General features: G+C 46.6%; 1 protein-coding gene across 3 annotated transcripts in view; it reads left to right on the top strand.

Annotated features, from left to right (window-relative positions):
* LOC137438588 (uncharacterized) overlaps positions 1 to 14120 on the top strand; it is a 51906-nt gene extending 37786 nt beyond the window's left edge. For all 3 annotated transcript variants that reach the window (XM_068133746.2, XM_068133749.2, XM_068133747.2), the window contains exons 8-10: positions 2156 to 2286; positions 12161 to 12256; positions 13282 to 14120. In XM_068133746.2, the coding sequence (XP_067989847.2) occupies positions 2156 to 2286; positions 12161 to 12256; positions 13282 to 13902 (848 nt within the window). In that variant the 3' untranslated portion in view covers positions 13903 to 14120. The remainder of the gene's footprint in view (positions 1 to 2155; positions 2287 to 12160; positions 12257 to 13281) is intronic.
* Positions 14121 to 19958: the final 5838 nt, after the last annotated feature.

Raw genomic sequence — 19958 nt, 5'->3', positions numbered from 1 at the left:
AAACCAAAATTTAAATCCATAACATGCAGCGCTCCTTGAGGAAACGCACCCAGGACACAGGAAGTCAGTACAGTCCCCGGTTTCCGAACACAATGTGTTCTTGACGATGTTTTTGGAAGCTGGATGTTCGCAGCCGGAACAAGAAATCCTCTTTAAATAATGTAATAAGTGATTAATTGGTTTCCAAACACAAATTAAACCCTATTTTTTTTTTACCTAAAACGTTATTAAACGTACTTTTTACTCAGATTAGATTCGATATTCAAAATTAATAGATTAGAGTAAATGGAACGGGAGTAGTGCACAGGTGGAAAGTTGGAGGTGACGAAAAATGGGTGGGTGGGAATCAAAAGCTGGTTTATTTATTTATTTATTCAACGGGATCAAATGGTGAGGTGATACTGCGTTCGGAATCCTGGAGTGTGGTGACATGGCCTTTGGTGAGGGAAAGCGCATGACGTCACACAGCCAATTGACTTGTCATACCTTGCTTATCGGCAACAGGTGTATCGGTCTATGACAATCCTTGCGAGTAGAATGGAAGTGAAACATTCTGTTGTTAAAATTGATTGGACTTTCTCTCCAATATGGATTTTGACGATACTAAAACAGGTTTGCGGGTTTTCAGAGACGAAACGGACCAGGCCCGTGAAATGCGGGTCACTTGCCATCTGTGCTAGTGTAAGGGACTTAGGTTAAAAAAACGTCGAATGGGAAACCATGAACCAATAAATTCCGCATTCTTGTGCCACCTGTATTCGCACGTTAGACATGGATGGCAAGTTTGTGAAAGACGGGTAAAAAACGGTGAATGGCAAACCATGAACCAATAAATTCTACATTCTTGTGTCACCTGTAGTTGCACGTCAGACATGGATAGCAAGTTCGTGAAGGACTTACACGAAAAACGTACCTGTTTGAATGGTTCTATACCCAGTGAATGGTGAATTTGCATAAGGCGATCCGCGAATTTCACGTTTGGAAAGTAGAAATCCTCATGTCATTTCCTCATTCATTTGAACTCAAGATCTCTATTTTCATTCCAAACAGCATAACTCCAATCATAAATTAAATAGCATTGATATAAAAAAAAAACCTTCACCAACACTGGTGTTTTACCAACACTCGTGACATAAACAAATATTTAAATCCGTGCTGACGTTACATCTGGATATGGAGCAGTTCCGTATGGTTGGAAATTCAAAATCATAATTGTATCCACTTAATTCCAAACAGCATTATTCCAATCATAAATTGATACGATAACAAAATACTGTGTTAATTGACGATTGTGTTGAGATATTATCAAACCAGCTCATTATTGTCATGCGTTCACTTCTGGATTTGGAGCAGTTCAGTTTCAAGTCGATTTCAAAATCATAATTTTATTGAGGAATTTTTGAAACCTCCTACATGTCTGACGTGTGACTACCTTACAACATCCGCTGGGACCCCAAAACATTCCACATGAGGTTTGGCGGGGCCAGCCCCAAAACTGAGGGAGTCGTTTGGGGACGGACAGACAGACAGACAGACAGACGGACACTCCTGTTTTATAATATAGATAATGTTCATAATAATGGATGTTTGGAAGCCGGGGACTACCTGTACTGTATGCAAATGCTTGGAGCCAATCAGCGCTGTTGAATCCACCTTCGTTTTGCAGCATGATGAACCTCCTCCTGGCACTGCCATGCAGGAGGTGTAGGAGCAGAGTGGAGGTGACAGCAATTATCATTTTTATTGACATTTGCACATATTTTATGTTTTTGTTGGTACTGATGTTATTGCAATATATTCTTTTTATTTATAAAATAATATGTTTACCATATGTATTATTATTGGCACTATTACCGATACCCCAATGAACCCCTCATATAAGCGTAAGAAATAGCTATCGGGAACGTATCTCCATATAAACAATAGTGTAATGATCCCTTTTAGGACATTTTGGATTTTCCAGGAACATATCCTGGCGCTCTCTTTTCCAGGAACATATCCTGGCGCTCTCTTTTCCAGGAACGTATCCTGAGCGCTAAGCGATGTGTTACTGTATACGGTATCTCAAAACATGTCTTAACCTTTGGGTGGTTATCAGGCTATTTGTTGAACAACATCAGTGCTTTTAGCTGCAGCGATGCACTTGTGTCTGCAGGAGCGGATATTCCTGACTGTATGCAGCAAATGGATGTTGTACGCTGCCCTGCATGTCGTACATTCATCCCTGCCCTTGAGTGGGAGGTCCAGGCGCACTTGCAGTCAGTTCGACATGCTTCAATTTTTCAGGTGTGTGTGTGTGTGTGTGTGTGTGTGTGTGTGTGTGTGTGTGTGTGTGTGTGTGTGTGTGTGTGTTAGTTAGTGTGTGTGTGTTAGTGTTAGTGTTATAATATAATATGTTTATTATTATTCTTTTTGTCAAAGTAAAAAGGAAACCACAGCGTTGTCCAAGTAAAAAAGGAAATTGTAATACCCTCTGCCGTCACCACACAGAGGCACGACATGGTACACAATTACATCCCCAACCCTCCACTCCCAACCTCCCTCCCCTGAACACCTTTGTGTGAGGCTGCGGCCACATAGCTTGTTACACACACACACACACACACACACACACACACACACACACACACACACACACACACACACACACACACACACACACACACACACACACACACAAAAAAAAAGAATTTGTACCACTTGGAATTTGTAATTTAAAAGATGTACCTGTGCTTGAGGAACAACATGAGCGAGGGGGATGGGGGGGGGGGGGGGGGAAAGAGAGAAAGTGTGCGCGTGTGTGTATATATATATACACAAAGAATTAAGTTAAGCACCCCCCCCGTTTTTTTACAACCTCGCACATTACAAGTTTGTTGTCGTCAAAACAGTGTAATATACCCATGATATTGCTATATTTTCTGGAGAAGTGATATTATGGTCACATAAAAACATAACAATCATGCCGTTTTCAATATTTTATTCTGAATAATTTAAGGTGAAATTTTTTGGGAATTTTAGGCATATTTTCACCTCAATTTAAGTATGGAGCTATAGGTCCATCACGGACAGTGTGGATGACGTTTATGTTTTCTAACGTACAGTCATTGTTCTGAGAAGACCTCTAGCGATCTTTGCGTCAATAACGTGTGTAGGACCCACGTGATCGGTTCACTGACTCAACCCTACGTCACGGATGAGTGCACTCATCTGCATTTCATCAATGGATAATTGCTAATGTCATACCAATCATTATTTGATCTCACATACCTTAGAATATATGCCAATGTATACATATACACAAAGAATATATATTAGGGGGTGCTTACCTTAATTCGTTGTGTAGGGGTGCTTAACTTAATTCTTTGTGTATATATATATATATGTTAGTATCTGTAATTTGGTGCTCAAACCTAATGAGCGAACATCATGACGTCACATCGCCACGCATGTCCGCATTTCCTGCCAAGCTCCGGAGGGGGCATCTAGCAGTACGTCATTAAGGATGTTAAATTCATACTGTCACAAGTATATGCAAAACTCAGTTACCGACCTGGTTTGGCCCTTGTTGGGGCTTCATCAGGGAAACGCAGTGAGCCTTCCCAAAGTGAGCCTTTGGGACACCTTACTGGCGGTTGCCCACTAAGTGTATAGAACCACCTTTAGAGGCCATTTTTCCCCACAGAGCAGGGGTTGGCCTTTTTTTGGGCACCATGGCCCCTCTTTGAAGCAATGTTTTATGGCCGGATGCACTTCCTGCCGCCAACCCTGTTAGTCGCCCCTTGCGACACACAGAGAATTACCAGTGAACTCAGAAGGATGACAGGCTGAGTCAACCCCACTAAGTTGCCCACGAAGTGGATGAAGTCGCATAATGAGTAAAATATAACCGAAAGGTTTTCAGAGTCACAAGTGCATGGAAGATTGGAGTTTGGGTCGGTCCGCCAAACATTTGGGTCGGTCCGGCCAAACCTGTTAGTCGCCTCTTGCGAAACGCAGGGGATTACCAATGAACTGGTACTCAATTTGCCGACCTTGGAAGGATGACAGGCTGAATCAACCCTTCTGGCGTTAATTCAGCGATCGACCGGGATTCAAACCCAGGATCCTAGGATCCCAAGCCTGCACCCGAACCGCTAAGCCAACACCAGGCTCCCATTGATGGTATGAAGTCCCATAATGACCGATTATATATATATATATTGTTGCGGATTCAGGGGTCGGCTCTCCCTTTTTCAAGGGGGGGGGGGGGTTAATCCCCTTGTCTTTGAGCCTGGCCGTCCCGAGTCCTTGGGAAGTTATAACATCACTTCCAGTCGGTGGTAAGTAGGGTTGTAAGCCTAATTAGTCTTAGTACCGAAGTACTACCACCGGCCGTAAAGCGAGGAGATGACTCCCACCCGAGCCGCAGCGTTAATGGATACGCCGAGCAAAGCGAGCCGCGACTCGGGCCGTTAACAAAGACTAACCCGATTCTGAGCGGTTCCGAAATCGTGCCACAGGTACTCAATGGAAAGAAAGGACGGAGGCGATCGAATAAGAGGAAACCAGAGTAAGGGAAGAACAAAGTGGGTTTATTAATTATTTACAAGCAAAAGAAGAGGAAACGAAAGGAATATACAGGAGGAAGAAGAAGAAGCAGGACACAGGGCAGGCTTACCTATACAGTCTTAACTTAATGACCCCAGGACAAACAGACACACTCACATGGGATGGTAGCTGGTAGGGGAGGAAGGTCCAAGCAGATGTCCAGGCTCCTCGTCTGGTCCCGACTCGTGCCGTGGTTGTGAATGGAAGCGGGCCGGCAGCGCGTCGTTGTCGTTGACCGCGAGCGGACCTTACAGATATCGGGGGAACTGTGATGCGGCGTACATAATACGTAGTTTGTGCCAACGCTCTCTCTCTCCCGATCAATGTTATCAAAGGCAGTTCGTATCAAAGGGCAGTTCGTATCAAACGAGCTCCCTCACGCAGTTCCTCAAGTCCCCAAGTCTGTGGTAATCGAGCTCTCTCCGCGCAGTCCGATACAATAAGCAGTCCGTGGCGCAGTCCTCCAAAGGGCTTGGCGCGTGCGCTTATATAATGCGCTCACAGATCAATGCGCGCTTCATCAAACCACGCCCGCCAGTGAGCTCACCTCAGCCCTGGTTGGTTGGCGAGGGCTCACCGGCTCCGCCCTTGGTGGTGAGTTGACATGGCCACACCTCGTTCTTGTGTCCCGCCCCCTTTTTCCTCGGCCTGAGACCGCATGTTCAATGGCGTTTGGAGCTAGCGCTAAGGCGATGAAGGCTCAATGCAGCGAACGCTGCTAATCAAACCACGTGACAATTTGGGGAGAGACAAGCCCCGACTGTAGGGGCGCATTATGGCGTAGCTTGGAGAGAGCGGCTGCAAAATGAACGGAAGGGCCTATTCTTATTTAATTTATACAACGCAGATTCAACTATTGGGAACACAGCGTTATCTGACACATAATAAGGAAATAACAAAAGTTCCTATGGTGGCCTACGTGTTGCATATGGACTAACTTAGGGTGCAACCTTTAACCTTTTAAATGATGGAATATTTACAAGAATTATTTACAAAGTGAGGGTTCTAAAACTGCAACACTGTACCCCCCTCTCCTCCAGGGCCCGTCCCGGGCCGAAACAACTTTAACTTAGTGTGACACTTAGGTGTGGTTACCCTCTACTTTTAACCTCACCCTGAGTGTGACAGTTTTAACACTAAATATGTCCCGCCTGCTGCATTGCATCCTATCTAACTGACTCATGCCCACAGACTAACCGAATTGCGGAATTATTCTCAAACTACACATTTAGCCGGTGGGGAGCATTATTTACAGTACACTAGTTATTTACAAACTGTCACCCAGGACCTGTCTTTTGTGGGAAACAAGAAAAAGATGTTTTGAGAAGAGGAAAAATCACTGCACTGCACTGCACCGATACACCATACCCACATGCACCAATAAACAAAATGCACCAAAAGCACCATCCAAGCACCAAAATACAACAAAAATGCAGGAAAAGCACCAAGCATGAAAATGCACCAAAAACATGAAAATGCACAAAACACATTTCTTAAATAATAAATGATGCCTTGTCCTTGCTTGTCTGCTGGGCCGATGCTTCTGGCTGTCTTCTTGCTTGCTGTCTATTTAATAAAAAAAAAGGATTGCACCAACCATGTCCACTTTTTTATTTCTGGCCAGCAGGGCCAACTCAGGTGGTCCACCACCGGGCATAGGTGCCACTTAAGACCGTGGTCCGCAAACAAGATGCGACTGGCAGCAATGGTCCACTCCAGCCAAATGCCAGGCCACAGAACGTGTGGTCCATAGGTGGTGTACCAGTGCAGGCACGCCGGCAGCAAGGGTGCGGGCGCACAACTGCAGCACCTGCACACTTTCCCTCGGGCACAAAAGAGTAATGGTTCGTGAGTGGGGAAGGAAGGACAAGCAGATCAGCGGGCAGGGGCACAAGGGTACACATAAATACAAAGCAATGCAACATGAAGGGCGCGGGAGAGCGAGCCAAGAAAGCTCGTCCCTAACGTCCGTCACCCCCCATGTCACCTACCCTACCTTTGCCCTTACCCGTATTTACACAATTTACACACTTAGATTCGTCGCTATGTCTCGTCTTTCCCATTCCCTCTCATACCAAATTCATCCCCAATCCCTCCTAAGGAGGAAGAGATGGAATATCAAACAATGTCCCCCCACGTCGAGATGCGTCTTACATTCCAAATGTCTGCCAAAATATGGTGTGGTCTCATCACCTTAGGTGAGTGGATGCGGATGGTGCGAAGAGACTTTCATCCTATCTATCCTTCTAAATGACATTAACACTTTACACTACCCGGGGTCTTGCCCTGCCAATCCATTGGCCATCATTACTCTATGTGGTTCTAAAAACCAATTCCCATTGAACATACTGTGGCGCTCTCCAATTTGGGGTCTCACTCCCCCGAGTTTTCAATTCTGTGCCCTCACACAATTTCAGGGCTGGGTCGTGTGGCTCTCCCAGCAGGTCCGCTCACCTGCACACCTCCGCCACTGAACGTCGCCACCCGAGCTTACCTGCTCCTCACCCTAACCTGGGGAAGGCCCTCTGGCTCTCTCACCCCGCTACCGCCCTCTCTGGCGTCGGGCTACCCGGGTCCTTCTCTGGATCCTCGGGCCCCATTGAACTCTAACTGGCTCCCAGAGCCTACCTGCGGCCTCACCTGGCCGACAGACTACCAGTGGCAGAGTGCCCAACCAACCATACTTACCAACAGGCCACATGCCCAGCCATTTCATACACTCATGCACCCAACAAAACACTTCTTTTCCACAAACAGCACCACAGATGTCAATTTCCAACCACAATTTACCTACTCCCTCTACCTACTTTTAAACTACCCTCCCCGGGTACTCGTGAAGGGGTCCATCCTTCCCCCATCCACTCCTTCGCACCATACACTCCACTCCACTCATTCCACAATACTCACTCCACACCATTCATTCCACACACCTGTACTTCACTTGCACATCATGCAAGTCAAACACACTCAACACCTTACACTTGTACACACTACTCTGCTCATACAGTTTTACACACACACACATCCTTCCCGAGCATTGCCCCTCAATTCCTCATTTCACCAGCACTACCGGGAACTTCCATACGCAATGCCTCATTTCATCCAAAACTTCAAGCTCATACACACACATACAGCATCATCTGGCTAACTATTGCCCTTCTAAGACTCGTGCTTCCCAGTCATCCCATTAAACTATGCACATCCCACATCATTATCAACCACTACCCTACTCTACGGCCCCACTACAGGTACAATGTCGCTACTTAATTCTCAAGTCACCTATGGTCATCTTTCTAGATCCTATCATTTATCCTAACCCTCCCGGGCTAGTTTGGTACTGCCAATCCCCATAAACTATAGCTCCTCTGCCCAAAAATGGATGTGAGGGATGGTGGAGCTACCATCCCTCGACATCACTATCGCCATTACTACTGCTACCAACTGTCCACTATGCTCGAGCCTCTCGGTGCGTCATTACATCATCGAAGCTTGGCTTCGCAAAGCCGAGCAATTAATTTGGGTGGTTTGTCTCCTGCAGGTTGGGTCCGTCTGGCATTTTCAATTCTGGGGAGGAGGTTTTGTCGGACCAAGGCTCCAAGCACCATCCCTACGCAGGGCCTTGCGCTCCCAGGCGCGATTGCCCAGGCTTGCCCGGCCGGAGCGCCGCCACCACAAGGGGGCGCCGCTCCGAACCCTTCTCCTTCCCCTCGAACCGGGCCGATCGCCTTGCCTAACAAAGCGCGGTACCGACCGTGCAGGGCAGAGCCCGGCGCGGATCGCGCACGGCGGTTCTTGAGAAACCGCCGCGGCTACGACCTCCGCCGGTCCCCGCAGCACACAAAGCCCGTCACGGACCGAGAGCTCGCGTCGGCTATACGTCGGCCTGAAGGCTGTCCCGGTCAACGTCGATGCTCCCCTCGCCTACTCACATTCACACGCGATTCTTCCCGTACTCACACATCCAGGCGTCTCCATGCACTCCATGCATTCCTCGCACTCTCTCTCCGTGCACTCTCTCTCGCACACCCCATCCTCACACACTCCATTGTTACACACCTCTCGCGCACACCCTGGCGCACACTCCTTGGTTACATCCTCTGTAACTCACCATGGGTGTGCACTCTCTCGGTACACACCCACTCAGCGCACACCTACCCACGGGTGTGCAATCCCTCATCGCACACCCAATCTCGCGCTCCAGTGTGCTCTCCCGCACACTCGCCACAATCACCTCAGGTGTGCATCCTCGCACACGCTCCTCATCCATAACCATCTCACTCTCTGTGTCGCACTTCTCACTCTCTGGCGCGCACCTTTTCCTCACACGCGCCATTTCCACTCACGCAGCGCACAAAGGACCTTCCACGAACGCCCGGGTGCCGTCTGGATCCCAAGCGCGCGAAAAATCCTTTCGCGCCAAACACCTTTCCGCAAAATCTTTTAGCACCATATGCAGCCCTTCTCACCTTGGCGCTTCCTCCTCTTTGCTCCACCACCTGCAAATCTTTATTGGGATTAGAAAGTACGGCATCACGATGCGAATCCAAACTTTGCGCACATTCCATTTCTTCCTTCAATTCCTGCAGTACCTGTCGTCTTTTCCACCCCAATTTCCACTATTGCTTCGATTTTAATTTATTTTTCCATTTGAATGAATTCTTTTTCGTTATTCAGCTCGACAACCGCTGGCGCTAATAAAATAAAATCTTTTAATTCGGCGGTCGTCGGCTTCTCTATACCCCGGGTCGCGATTTCTATAGCCGTCCAGTTACCTGCGCCTTTCTCAACTTCGCTTTTCCCACGTTCCTCTAACCGCGTTACCTCGTCGCGTACCCCCACAACCTTTCCGCCCAGATCTGCGGTCAATGTCTCTCCCATATTTTTCTATGTGGCCAGCCACCCATTCCGTTTTCAAACCCCGTTAACCCGTCCTTCATTCTTTTCATTTCATTTTCCCGGGTGTCCATCTTGCTTTTCACCCTCGTTCATTTCGCCTCTCACGTGCTCCAATTGGGCCCCTAATTTGTGCTCTAATCCCCCCCAACTTACTTTCTAACTCCCCAATTTGATCGCCCAATTCATTTCTCAACCCCCCAATTTGACCTCCCAATTTCTCCCCCAGTCTATTTTCCATTTGTTTATTATCGGCCCTCATTTCTCCCATCTCTCGACTTAACCCCGCAATTTGGTTTCCCATTTCCATTTGTATGACTGCCTGTAGCTGCACCATGAGGGCCTGCATATCTATCCCTCCCGCTTGCGCAGCGGGCGCGGCCCTCGTCGCCATGTGCGAGGCACCGCCATTTTGTGCGCCTGCAACCCCTGCTACCACACCTTCTTCATTTTCCTCCTCCATCTCTCCCACTTCTTCCCTGGGGTTCTGGGTTAGCTCTATCTCCTCTTCTACCCCCTCATTTTCCCCCACTGGCATCCGATCACCTTGATCATCCATGGTACGATTTTAATTTGGTTTTTAATACTAAATTTTGGCCGCTCGAAATTTTGACCAAATTTTTCAGATATATTAAAATTTGGTCCGGGTCCAATCCCACTCCCAGACACCAATTGTTGCGGATTCGGGGGTCGGCTCTCCCCTTATCAAGGGGGGGTTAATCCCCTTGTCTTTTAAGCTGGCCGTCCCGAGTCCTTGGGAAGTTATAACGTCACTTCCGGTCGGTGGTAAGTAGGGTTGTAAGCCTAATTAGTCTTAGTACCTGAGTACTACCACTGGCCGTAAAGCGAGGAGATAACTCCGACCCGAGCCGCAGCGTTAATGGATACGCCGAGCGAAGCGAGCTGCGACTCGGGCCGTTAACAAAGACTAACCCGATTCTGAGCTGTTCCGAAATCGTGCCACAGGTACTCAATGGAAAGAAAGGACGGAGGCGATCGAATAAGAGGAAACCAGAGTAAGGGAAGAACAAAGAGTGGGTTTATTAATTATTTACAAGCAAAAGAAGAGGAAACGAAAGGAATATACAGGAGGAAGAAGAAGAAGCAGGACACAGGGCAGGCTTACCTATACAGTCTTAACTTAACGACCCCAGGCCAAACAGACACACACACAGGATGGTAGCTGGTAGGGAGGAAGGTCCAAGCAGATGTCCAGGCTCCTCGTCCGGTCCCGACTCGTGCCGTGGTGGTGAATGGAAGCGGGCCGGCAGCGCGTCGTTGTTGACCGCGAGCGGACCTTACAGATATTGGGGGAACTGGGATGCGGCGTACGTAATACGTAGTTTGTGCCAACGCTCTCTCTCTCCCGATCAATGTTCTTATCAAAGGCAGTTCGTATCAAAGGGCAGTTTGTATCAAACGAGCTCCCTCACGCAGTTCCTCAAGTCCCCAAGGCCGTGGTAATCGAGCTCTCTCCGCGCAGTCCGTGGCGCAGTCCTCCAAAGGGCTTGGCGTGTGCGCTTATATAATGCGCTCACAGATCAATGCGCGCTTCATCAAACTACGCCCGCCAGTGAGCTCATCTCAGCCCTGGTTGGTTGGCGAGGGCTCACCGGCTCCGCCCTTGATGGTGAGTTGACGTGGCCACACCTCGTTCTCGTGTCCCGCCCACTTTTTCCTCGGCCTGAGACCGCATGTTCAATGGCGTTTGGAGCGAGCGCTAAGGCGATGAAGGCTCAATGCAGCGAACGCTGCTAATCAAACCATGTGACAATTTGGGGGAGAGACAAGCCCCGACTGTAGGGGCGCTTTATGGCGTAGCTTGGAGAGAGCAGCTGCAAAATGAACGGAAGGGCCTATTCTTATTTAATTGATACAACGCAGATTCAACTATTGGGAACACAGCCTTATCTGACACATAATAAGGAAATAACTAAAGTTCCTATGGTGGCCTACGTGTTGCATATGGACTAACTAAGGGTGCAACCTTTAACCTTTTAAATGATGGAATATTTACAAGAATTATTTACAAAGTGAGGGTTCTAAAACCACAACAATAAAAATATATAGAAGGCCCTTGTGGTAGATGATCCTCCTCTTAACTCTTCTCCTGCAATCAGCATTCCGAGACACAAATCGCAACAACTTGGTCCCATTCTTCACTTTACAGCATTTCCTGCTGTTTCTCACCCCGTGATTTCTTTTTTATTGTCATCTGCCATTGCCTCTCACCTCGGGTGGGATTCCCATTCCATTGCACCCTGTGGTTGTACCAGGGCCCCCACAAATGTTCCCAGTGATGTTGCACCTGTGCAACTTTGACCCGTGTTTACCTGTTACACTTGTCTCACCATATATGTATCACCGAACATGGGTGAGTTTCACGCTTGTTCAGGACACCACCACAATTTATTCATACACTGTTTTCCCTTTTTTATTGTTCCAGGATTGCTCTTTTGCACCATTTATGTTCTTAAAAGGAGCATGTGCCATTGTGCACGTGCAACCCAAACTATTAAGGTTACTTTTATTTCAACACTTTATTTTGCTTCCATTGTTAAGAATTTTAATTTTATTAAATAATTGCATGTGAGAGAAGATTTGTGGTCCATATGAAAAGTTGATCAAGTAAAAAGAAAAATTTGAGGAAACAATAATTTATGTCTTTTCTATGCAGTACGTCCAACAAAAGAATTTTGACAAGATAAGGGACATTGGGGTGAAGGTGCTCAGAAAACAAGGAGGGAACATGCAATATGAAGACTTCAAAAAGGTTTGGATCCATCTATATGAATGAGGTTGATTGAAGGAGTGGAATCAGTAAAGATGCGATGCCTCCCCCCCACCCCCCCCCCCCCCCCTTCCCATGCCTCCTCCCCCCGGGCCCTCTCTCTTCCACACATCTCCCTGCTCTCGGATGTTGTGTTTGTGTGCTTCCCCTTCTCTCCCCATCTTGTCTTCCGCTCCCTCTTTTTGGGTATTTTGTTTGTCTGGTTGATTTGTTTGTGAAGTAAATGTTAGCTCTTTCACGAGCCTCGATTCAGTATACAACAACAAAAAAGAAAAAAAAAAGAAAGAAAGATATTACTCAAAGAAAAATAAATAATCAAGAAAGCATCATGCAGAGCACGACACTTGCAAAATCCACCCGTCCCCCCCAAAAGGTTGCCATGGATGCATCAAATTGTCCATTTCATTAGATTAAAATTGACGCTCTTAATAGAAGCTCAGATCAATCGGATTAAAATTGATGTTTTTTTTTTTAGATGAAAATTGATATTAGAAGTTCAACCTTGAGTTGACCTTTGACATCAAAAATAGTTGGTTTCCCAATTCAGTGAGGAACTATGCATTTACCGTTTAATTTTCAAGTCGATCAGATGAAAATTGATATTGGAAGGTTGACCTCGAGTTGACCTTTGACCTGTTGACCTCAAAGTTGGTTTCCCAATTTACTGACTCGAAATGCAAATGCTGTTGAATTGTCAAGGCAATTGGATAATTTGTTTTTCGAAATTTGACCAAGATTGCCTTTGACCTGAAAATCAATAGGCTTCCTCCTTATGACCAACTCTACCATCTGGTGAACTTTCGTCAAGATCAGTTTAAAATTGTGGTCTGTAGGCGATTGACAAACAGAATAACGCACAATACCAACAAATATACTTGAAAAATCTTCGATTTTTTTTGCAAGTTATAAATGTCTGATTTATTTGGTGGGGTGGGGGTGGGGGGGGGGGGGTCATGGGAGGATTAGGGGTCAGTGGTGTACATTCATATTTTGATTTTTGTTATCAGGGTGGAGATCCTTTTGCTGCAGAAATACTGGCATTGGAGAGACGTGAAGAACAAAAGGAGACGTTGGCGAAGGGTGAAGAACAAAAGGAGACGTTGGCGAAGGGTGAAGAACAAAAGGAGACGTTGGCGAAGGCTGAAGAAGAAAAGGAGACGTTGGCGAAGGCTGAAGAAGAAAAGGAGACGTTGGTGAAGGGTGAAGAAGAAAAGGAGACGTTGGTGAAGGGTGAAGAAGAAAAGGAGACGTTGGCGAAGGATGAAGAAGAAAAGACATTGGTGAAGGGTGTATCAAAGGCAAAAAGGTTACCTAAAGTCAAAAAGATGTTAAATAAAAATGTGCAGAACAATGGTCAGGAGGATGAAAAAGAAAAATCACTGGAAGAAGATCGAACAAAAGATGAACAAGAGCAACAAGGCACGAAGATAGGAAGCGTGAAAGCAAAAGATGACAAGATTGAGGAGAAAGAAGAGGAGGAAAATGACCGGGATGTGTTGGAGCAGCGAGACTTCGAAGTTTTGGGAGATTCTGATAAAGGCGAGGGTGAGGAAGAAGGGACAGATGAAGAAGAAAGACATTTGCTAAATTTTGAAGAGGAAGAGGAGGAAGATGGTGGCATTGTGTAACAATTATTGAGAATTTGTGCAAAACATTCTCAATTTTGAATTCAAGAACCACATGTCATTTCTTCCTCTATTCCTCCTCATTTACCAAACCTTTTAGGAACAAATAATGTCAGTTTCTAATGTTCTTCCTTCAAGAACACGTTTCACAACGATTTGTTTTGGGTAACATTGCAATACAGTACAAAGGTTCTTCTTGAATAAAGTTTTGATGTAATGAGTTTTGATTGGGTGGATTGTTTTTGTATTCCTCATGGATAATACCTTGGAATGGTAATGTCCTGTGGACGACTCTATTAAGATAGAGTGTCCACGGACAGCAATCGAGATTAATGAGGCGTTTCCAATTGATGGCGGACGATACGCGAGCAGGGGAGGGGTGCCGGGGTTTGGGGGAGAATGCCGGCTTACCTGACGGTCCGACAATGTCTTCACCCTGCGAATCAATTAAACTCACACAAAACGGAATTAAAGTTGTTCGGGAAAATAATACAAGGGTTTAGTTAATATATATCGGGCCTATATAGCCTGGCATTGGCTTAGCGGTAAGGGTGCCGGCTTAGGATCCTGGGCTCGAATCCCGGTCGATCGCTGAATTAACGCCAGGGGGGTTGACTCAGCCTGTCATCCTTCCGAGGTCGGCAAATTGAGTACCAGCTTGCTGGGGGTGAATGATCACGGTGTGTACCCCAATTCAGAATAGGCACACTGTATCCCTGCGCATCGTAAGAGCGTGACCAAGGGTTGGCGTCAGGAAGGGCATCCGGCCATAAAAACATTGCCTCAAACAGGGAACCATGATTGTCATGGGGCCCGCAAGGCTAACTCCCGCTCTAGCGGGAAAAATGGCCTTAAAACGATCATTCATTCATTCACTCAGTTAATATATATATCGGGACAGGAAAAGAACGCGCCGGTAATAACAAAACCCCCGAGTGAGCGCTCTTACACACGGACTTCAAACTACACAACAAATGGGAGAATGAATAAAATAAAACGTCATGTTTGTGTCTGCGAGCTTATCTGTCGATGCAGTCAGGAATCGTCAGCTTCCAAGCTCGTCGTCCGACCACAGCTCTGGCCGGCGTGGACCGCTCGGCCGTTGGCGCGAACACCAGCCTCGCTGCACGGTCCGTCCCACGCCACACAGCACAGCACTCGCACGCAGGCACCCGGAGAGGATGATAGTCAGCACCCCACAGTCTCTCCAACGTCCACCAAGCGAAACTCCAACCGGGAACGAAAGGCAAACAGGGAAGAGGTCCAAGCAGGAAGGAAGCCAAAACGAGAAGGGCGGAAAATGCCGGCCAGTGGTTTTACCGGCCATGGTGTGACGTCAGCGCTCTGTCCACCAATGGCCCGCATTACTTCTGTCTTTTGCGTCACTCTCCAATCAGTCTGCCGCTTCCTTCCACCAATCTGTGGCCAACATCTTACCCCACGGTGTGATCTTCCCATCAAAACCCTTTTTACCAATCACGCGTGAAGTGGGCGTGGCCTCAGCCTGCCTTGCACAATGTTTGCTGCCCTGCCGGTGTTGTCAGCCCAATTGCATGATCGCTTGCCGTTTGTCTTTCCAGTCGGTCATTGTGGCGGCGGGGGAATTTAATTAGTGTTGTGCTAATGGGCCGAACTAATGTATGTGATGTATTGCCATAAGGGGCACCGGAATGATCAGAGGTTTCACACATGTGGGAATTAGCATAATCCCTAGAACTATTTAACATGCCCCATTCCTCGTAATGGGGATGAAGATACACCTTAATCCGAATAAACCGCCTACACAGAAATTACAGGTGAGGTTTCCCTATCACGACAGACGAAGCATCAGCCTATGCAGATCTACCTAAATCTACATATGCCTCTACCCAACCAACATAACTAATATATTCCTCATGGATAATACCTTAGAATGGTAATATATTCCTCATGGATAATACTTTGGAATGGTAACTCAATTTCACCTTCAAACACCAATTCTGGAACTTCAGTTGCAGTGCTTCAAACTTTCAAGTTTCAGGAAGAAATGTCTCGTCCCATTGGTTACCTGTTGGATTATTGAAATCGCACACCTTGGTCAGTTTGCGTTACTGTTTTAGTGAACTAATACACCTGCTCACTACAGGAGCGGCAAGAAGGGTCATTCCTCTTTGGGGTATATACATTACAGTCGATCTATGGTCGGGTCTCAAGAACATTGGGTGTGTTCATTTACCAAGTTTCTTGTGAAGAGATCACCAAGTGGTTGAACCATTAGAGCAAGCACTCGATTCAAAACCGTTAGGGAACGGCTGGCTTGGCAAGCGCTAGCTAGCTGCTTGGTAAATGAGCACAACCCGAGCTTCTCCCTTTTAGTTTCGTATGAAACAGCAGGAGCGAGTTTCAAAAGTTCGCTATGAAAAATGCCATGGTAGTGGTAGAAAGGGTCATGTTGTTAACCCAACATTTATGGGTTATATACAGTCACGCGAAAAAGTAAGTACACCCCATGTAAAGTTTTATTTTTCAACATATTTCAACATACAGCTATTTGATCTTCATTTCAACAATATTGATAGATAAAGGTGATATAAGATAACAAATATCATGAAACATTTACATTTTGTAGTCCATTGTATAATTTAAATAAACATAAATGCAAATTTCACATGTGGAAAAAGTAAGTACACCCCTACATTTATCACTACTTCAAATACCTAAAATTAGAATCAGGTGCACCAGCTCAGGTGCAAATGATTAGAGCATCGTTAGAGAGGATCTTGGAGGAACCTGTCTTATTTACACCTCAGACATTTAGTTTGGTTTGCTCTTTGTTGTTGAAGTGTGCGGCGTCACCATGCCGAGATCAAAAGAGCTCTCTGAGGCCTTCAGAAAGAAGGTTATAGATGCCTACGAGTCTGGGAAGGGATTTTAAAAGATCAAACAACTTGAAATCAATCATTCGACTGTCCGGAAGATCATCCACAAGTGGAGAAGATTCCAAACAACTACCAATTTGTTCAGGCCAGGCCGCCCCAGCAGGTTCAGCCCAAGAGCAGGCTGCAAGATGCTGAAAGAAGTCTCTAAGAACCCCAGAATTTCATCACTGGACCTACAGGTCGCTCTTGCCACTGTTGATGTCAAAGTGCACGGGTCTACCATTACAAAGAGGCTGCACAAATTTGATCTACATGGGAGGTGTGCCAGGAGGAAACCTTTGCTGTCCAGAAACATCAGGGCAAGACTAAAGTTTGCCAATGAACACCTAGGCAAAGACCAGCACTTCTGGAACAACGTGCTCTGGACAGATGAGTCAAAGGTAGGTAGAGCTATTGGGCCACAGTACCAGAAGACATGTTTGGTGAAAACCAAAGACAGCATTTGACAACAGGAACCTGATACCAACTGTAGAGCATGGTGGTGGAAATATTATGGTTTGGGGCAGCTTTGCTGCATCAGGGCCTGGGCAGCTCACCATCATAGAATCCACTATGAATTCTTCATTGTACCAGAGGGTGCTTGAGGATAATGTGAGGCCAGCTGTCGGAAAGTTGAAGCTCAACTGAAGGTCGACCTTGCAACATGACAATGACCCTAAACATACCAGTAAATCAGGGGCGGGCAACCCCCGGCCCGCGGGCCACATCCGGCCCGCGAAGGCTTAGCGTCCGGCCCGCCACCCTGCTAGGCTTTATTATTGCAATCCGGCCCGCGGACCTCCCAGTAAAACTCATATCATTTGTAAATGGAGTTTATATTTAGCCGGTCTGAATTCAAGAAAGGGACATTTTGTCTTCAGCACCGTCCTCTTCCGGAAGACATGCGCACGGGGAACTGTCTTGCCTAGACACCGCCTGCTTGCTGATAGGCGGTCTTTTCAAATCAGCCGGCATGTGATACGGACGTCCTTCCGATTCAGTCAGCTTGCGACAAACGTTGGTGTCTGGGACAAATAACTTGCAACAAAGAGGTAAGCGACGCAGAGTTCTCTAAACCTATTTCAATTTTCACTTTCTTTCAATTTGCTTTGTTTTGTTTGTTAGAACATGTTATTATCTTTCATTTGCTGCGTTTAAATAATTTTATTCTCCCTTTTTATTTGGGAGAATACTGTGCAGCCGCCGGATACACTCAGCCCATTAACAAGATGCACTGCATCATCCACCAAGAGTCCCTGTGCGCTAAGTCTGCCAACCTCGTTGGTGTCATGTCTGTCGTGGTGAAGGTCGTCAACTCCATCCTCTCCCGCAGCCTTAACCATCGTCAGTTCCAGGCACTGATGGACGAGGTGAACGTGCACTACAACGACCTGCTCTACTTCTGTGAGGTACGCTGGCTGAGTCGTGGGGCCATGCTGTCTCGGGTGTGCGACCTACAGCAGGAGATTGCCACCTTTCTACGTCAGAAGAACCTTCCCCACGCTGATCAATTCTCTGATCCGCGGTGGCTAGCTCGCCTGGCCCTGCTCACGGACATCACGGCGCACCTGAACACCCTCAACATAAAGCTGCAAGGCAAAGACATTCTCGTGACAGACATGTACGCGCACATCACTGCCTTCGAGGTTAAACTGCGCTTGTGGGAGGCTCAATTGGCTTCTGGTCAGTTTGTGCATTTTCCTCGCCTTGCTGCATGTGCCCCTGACGATGTGGACCTGGGCACTTGCGTTAGTGTCGTCAACTCTCTACGTGAGGAATTTGCTTCCCGTTTTGCAGGAGTCAGGGTGCTGGCTGCGGACTTCAAGCTTTTCACTGCTCCCTTTGACTTCCCCGTGGAAGACGTCCCTGCCTCCTTACAGATGGAGTTGGTGGAGCTGCAGTGCAACGATGAAATGAAGGCGAAGTTCCGCACCTCTTCTCCATTGTCCTTCTTCCGCGACACCGTTCTCCCTTCTAACAATTTTCAAAAATACATTGCCCATGTCCAACGCATTGTGGCCATGTTCGGCAGCACCTACTGCTGTGAACAGCTCTTCTCGAAAATGAAGTACACGAAGTCTCACCTTCGCTCCCAACTCTCGGACCGCCACCTCAATGACATTCTTCTGTTGTCTACCTCAACCATCGAGCCAGACATGGAAATACTTCTTCATGGCAAACAGCACCAGCAGTCTCATTGATTTGTAGAGTGTTCAATGCAATTTTTGTACAATCTATTCATGTAAACAAAATATAGTAATTCTGAGATTTCGTTTTTCACTCCGGCCCGCGATCTCCTTCCAAAAGTCTCATCTGGCCCTCACTCTGAAAAGGTTGCCCGCCCCTGCAGTAAATCCACCAAGGAATGGCTGAAAAGAAAGAAATGGAGGGTTCTGGAATGGCTAAGTCAAAGCCCGGATCTAAATCCCATCGAGATGTTGTGGGGGGATTTGAAACGAGCTGTGCATGCAAGAAACCCCTCAAACATCGCACAGCTGAAAGAATCCTGCATGGAGGAGTGGGCAAAAATTTCTCCCAGTCGATGTCAGAGACTGGTAGACAGATATAAGAACTGAAACGCCTACTTGAGGTTGTTTCTGCCAAAGGGGGCAATACCACCTCTTAGAGCCAAGGGTGTACTTACTTTTTCCACAGAAGGAAATGGCATCTCTGTTAATTTTTTGTTGAATAAATTATTGCAAAGTCAAAACTTCATTGTTTTTTGTTCAATTAGATCACCTTTTTCTTTAGATACTGTTTAAATGAAGATCAAATATTGATATGTCCACATATGTTAAAAAGATTTTAAAAACATTTCATGGGGTGTACTTACTTTTTCACATGACTGTAGAGCACAGTCGATCTTCGCCCAGTTCTGTAAGTATACCTTTCTTCACGGATGTCGGGATTCCTCCAAATTTCTTCATTTAGCATTATAAAGAGCCTTAGCGACTTAAAAAAGCTAAGCAAACGTGTTTGTGGTGTATAATATTTTTATTTCCTGGAGAAGCCGTTGCTCCCACGGAAACGCCATTATAACTACTAGGGCATGCCCGTACTATATATATATCTAAAATTATATCCCCCCCTCTATTTACATGAAATGGTTTGGTCCATGAAATGTTTTGGTCCATTCGCAACGCCAAAGCGAACGGCGAACGC

This window comes from Myxine glutinosa, chromosome 13 (assembly GCF_964187855.1).
Source record: "Myxine glutinosa chromosome 13, kmMyxGlut1.1, whole genome shotgun sequence".
NCBI lineage: Eukaryota > Metazoa > Chordata > Myxini > Myxiniformes > Myxinidae > Myxine > Myxine glutinosa.
This window is presented reverse-complemented; position numbering and strand designations above follow the sequence as displayed.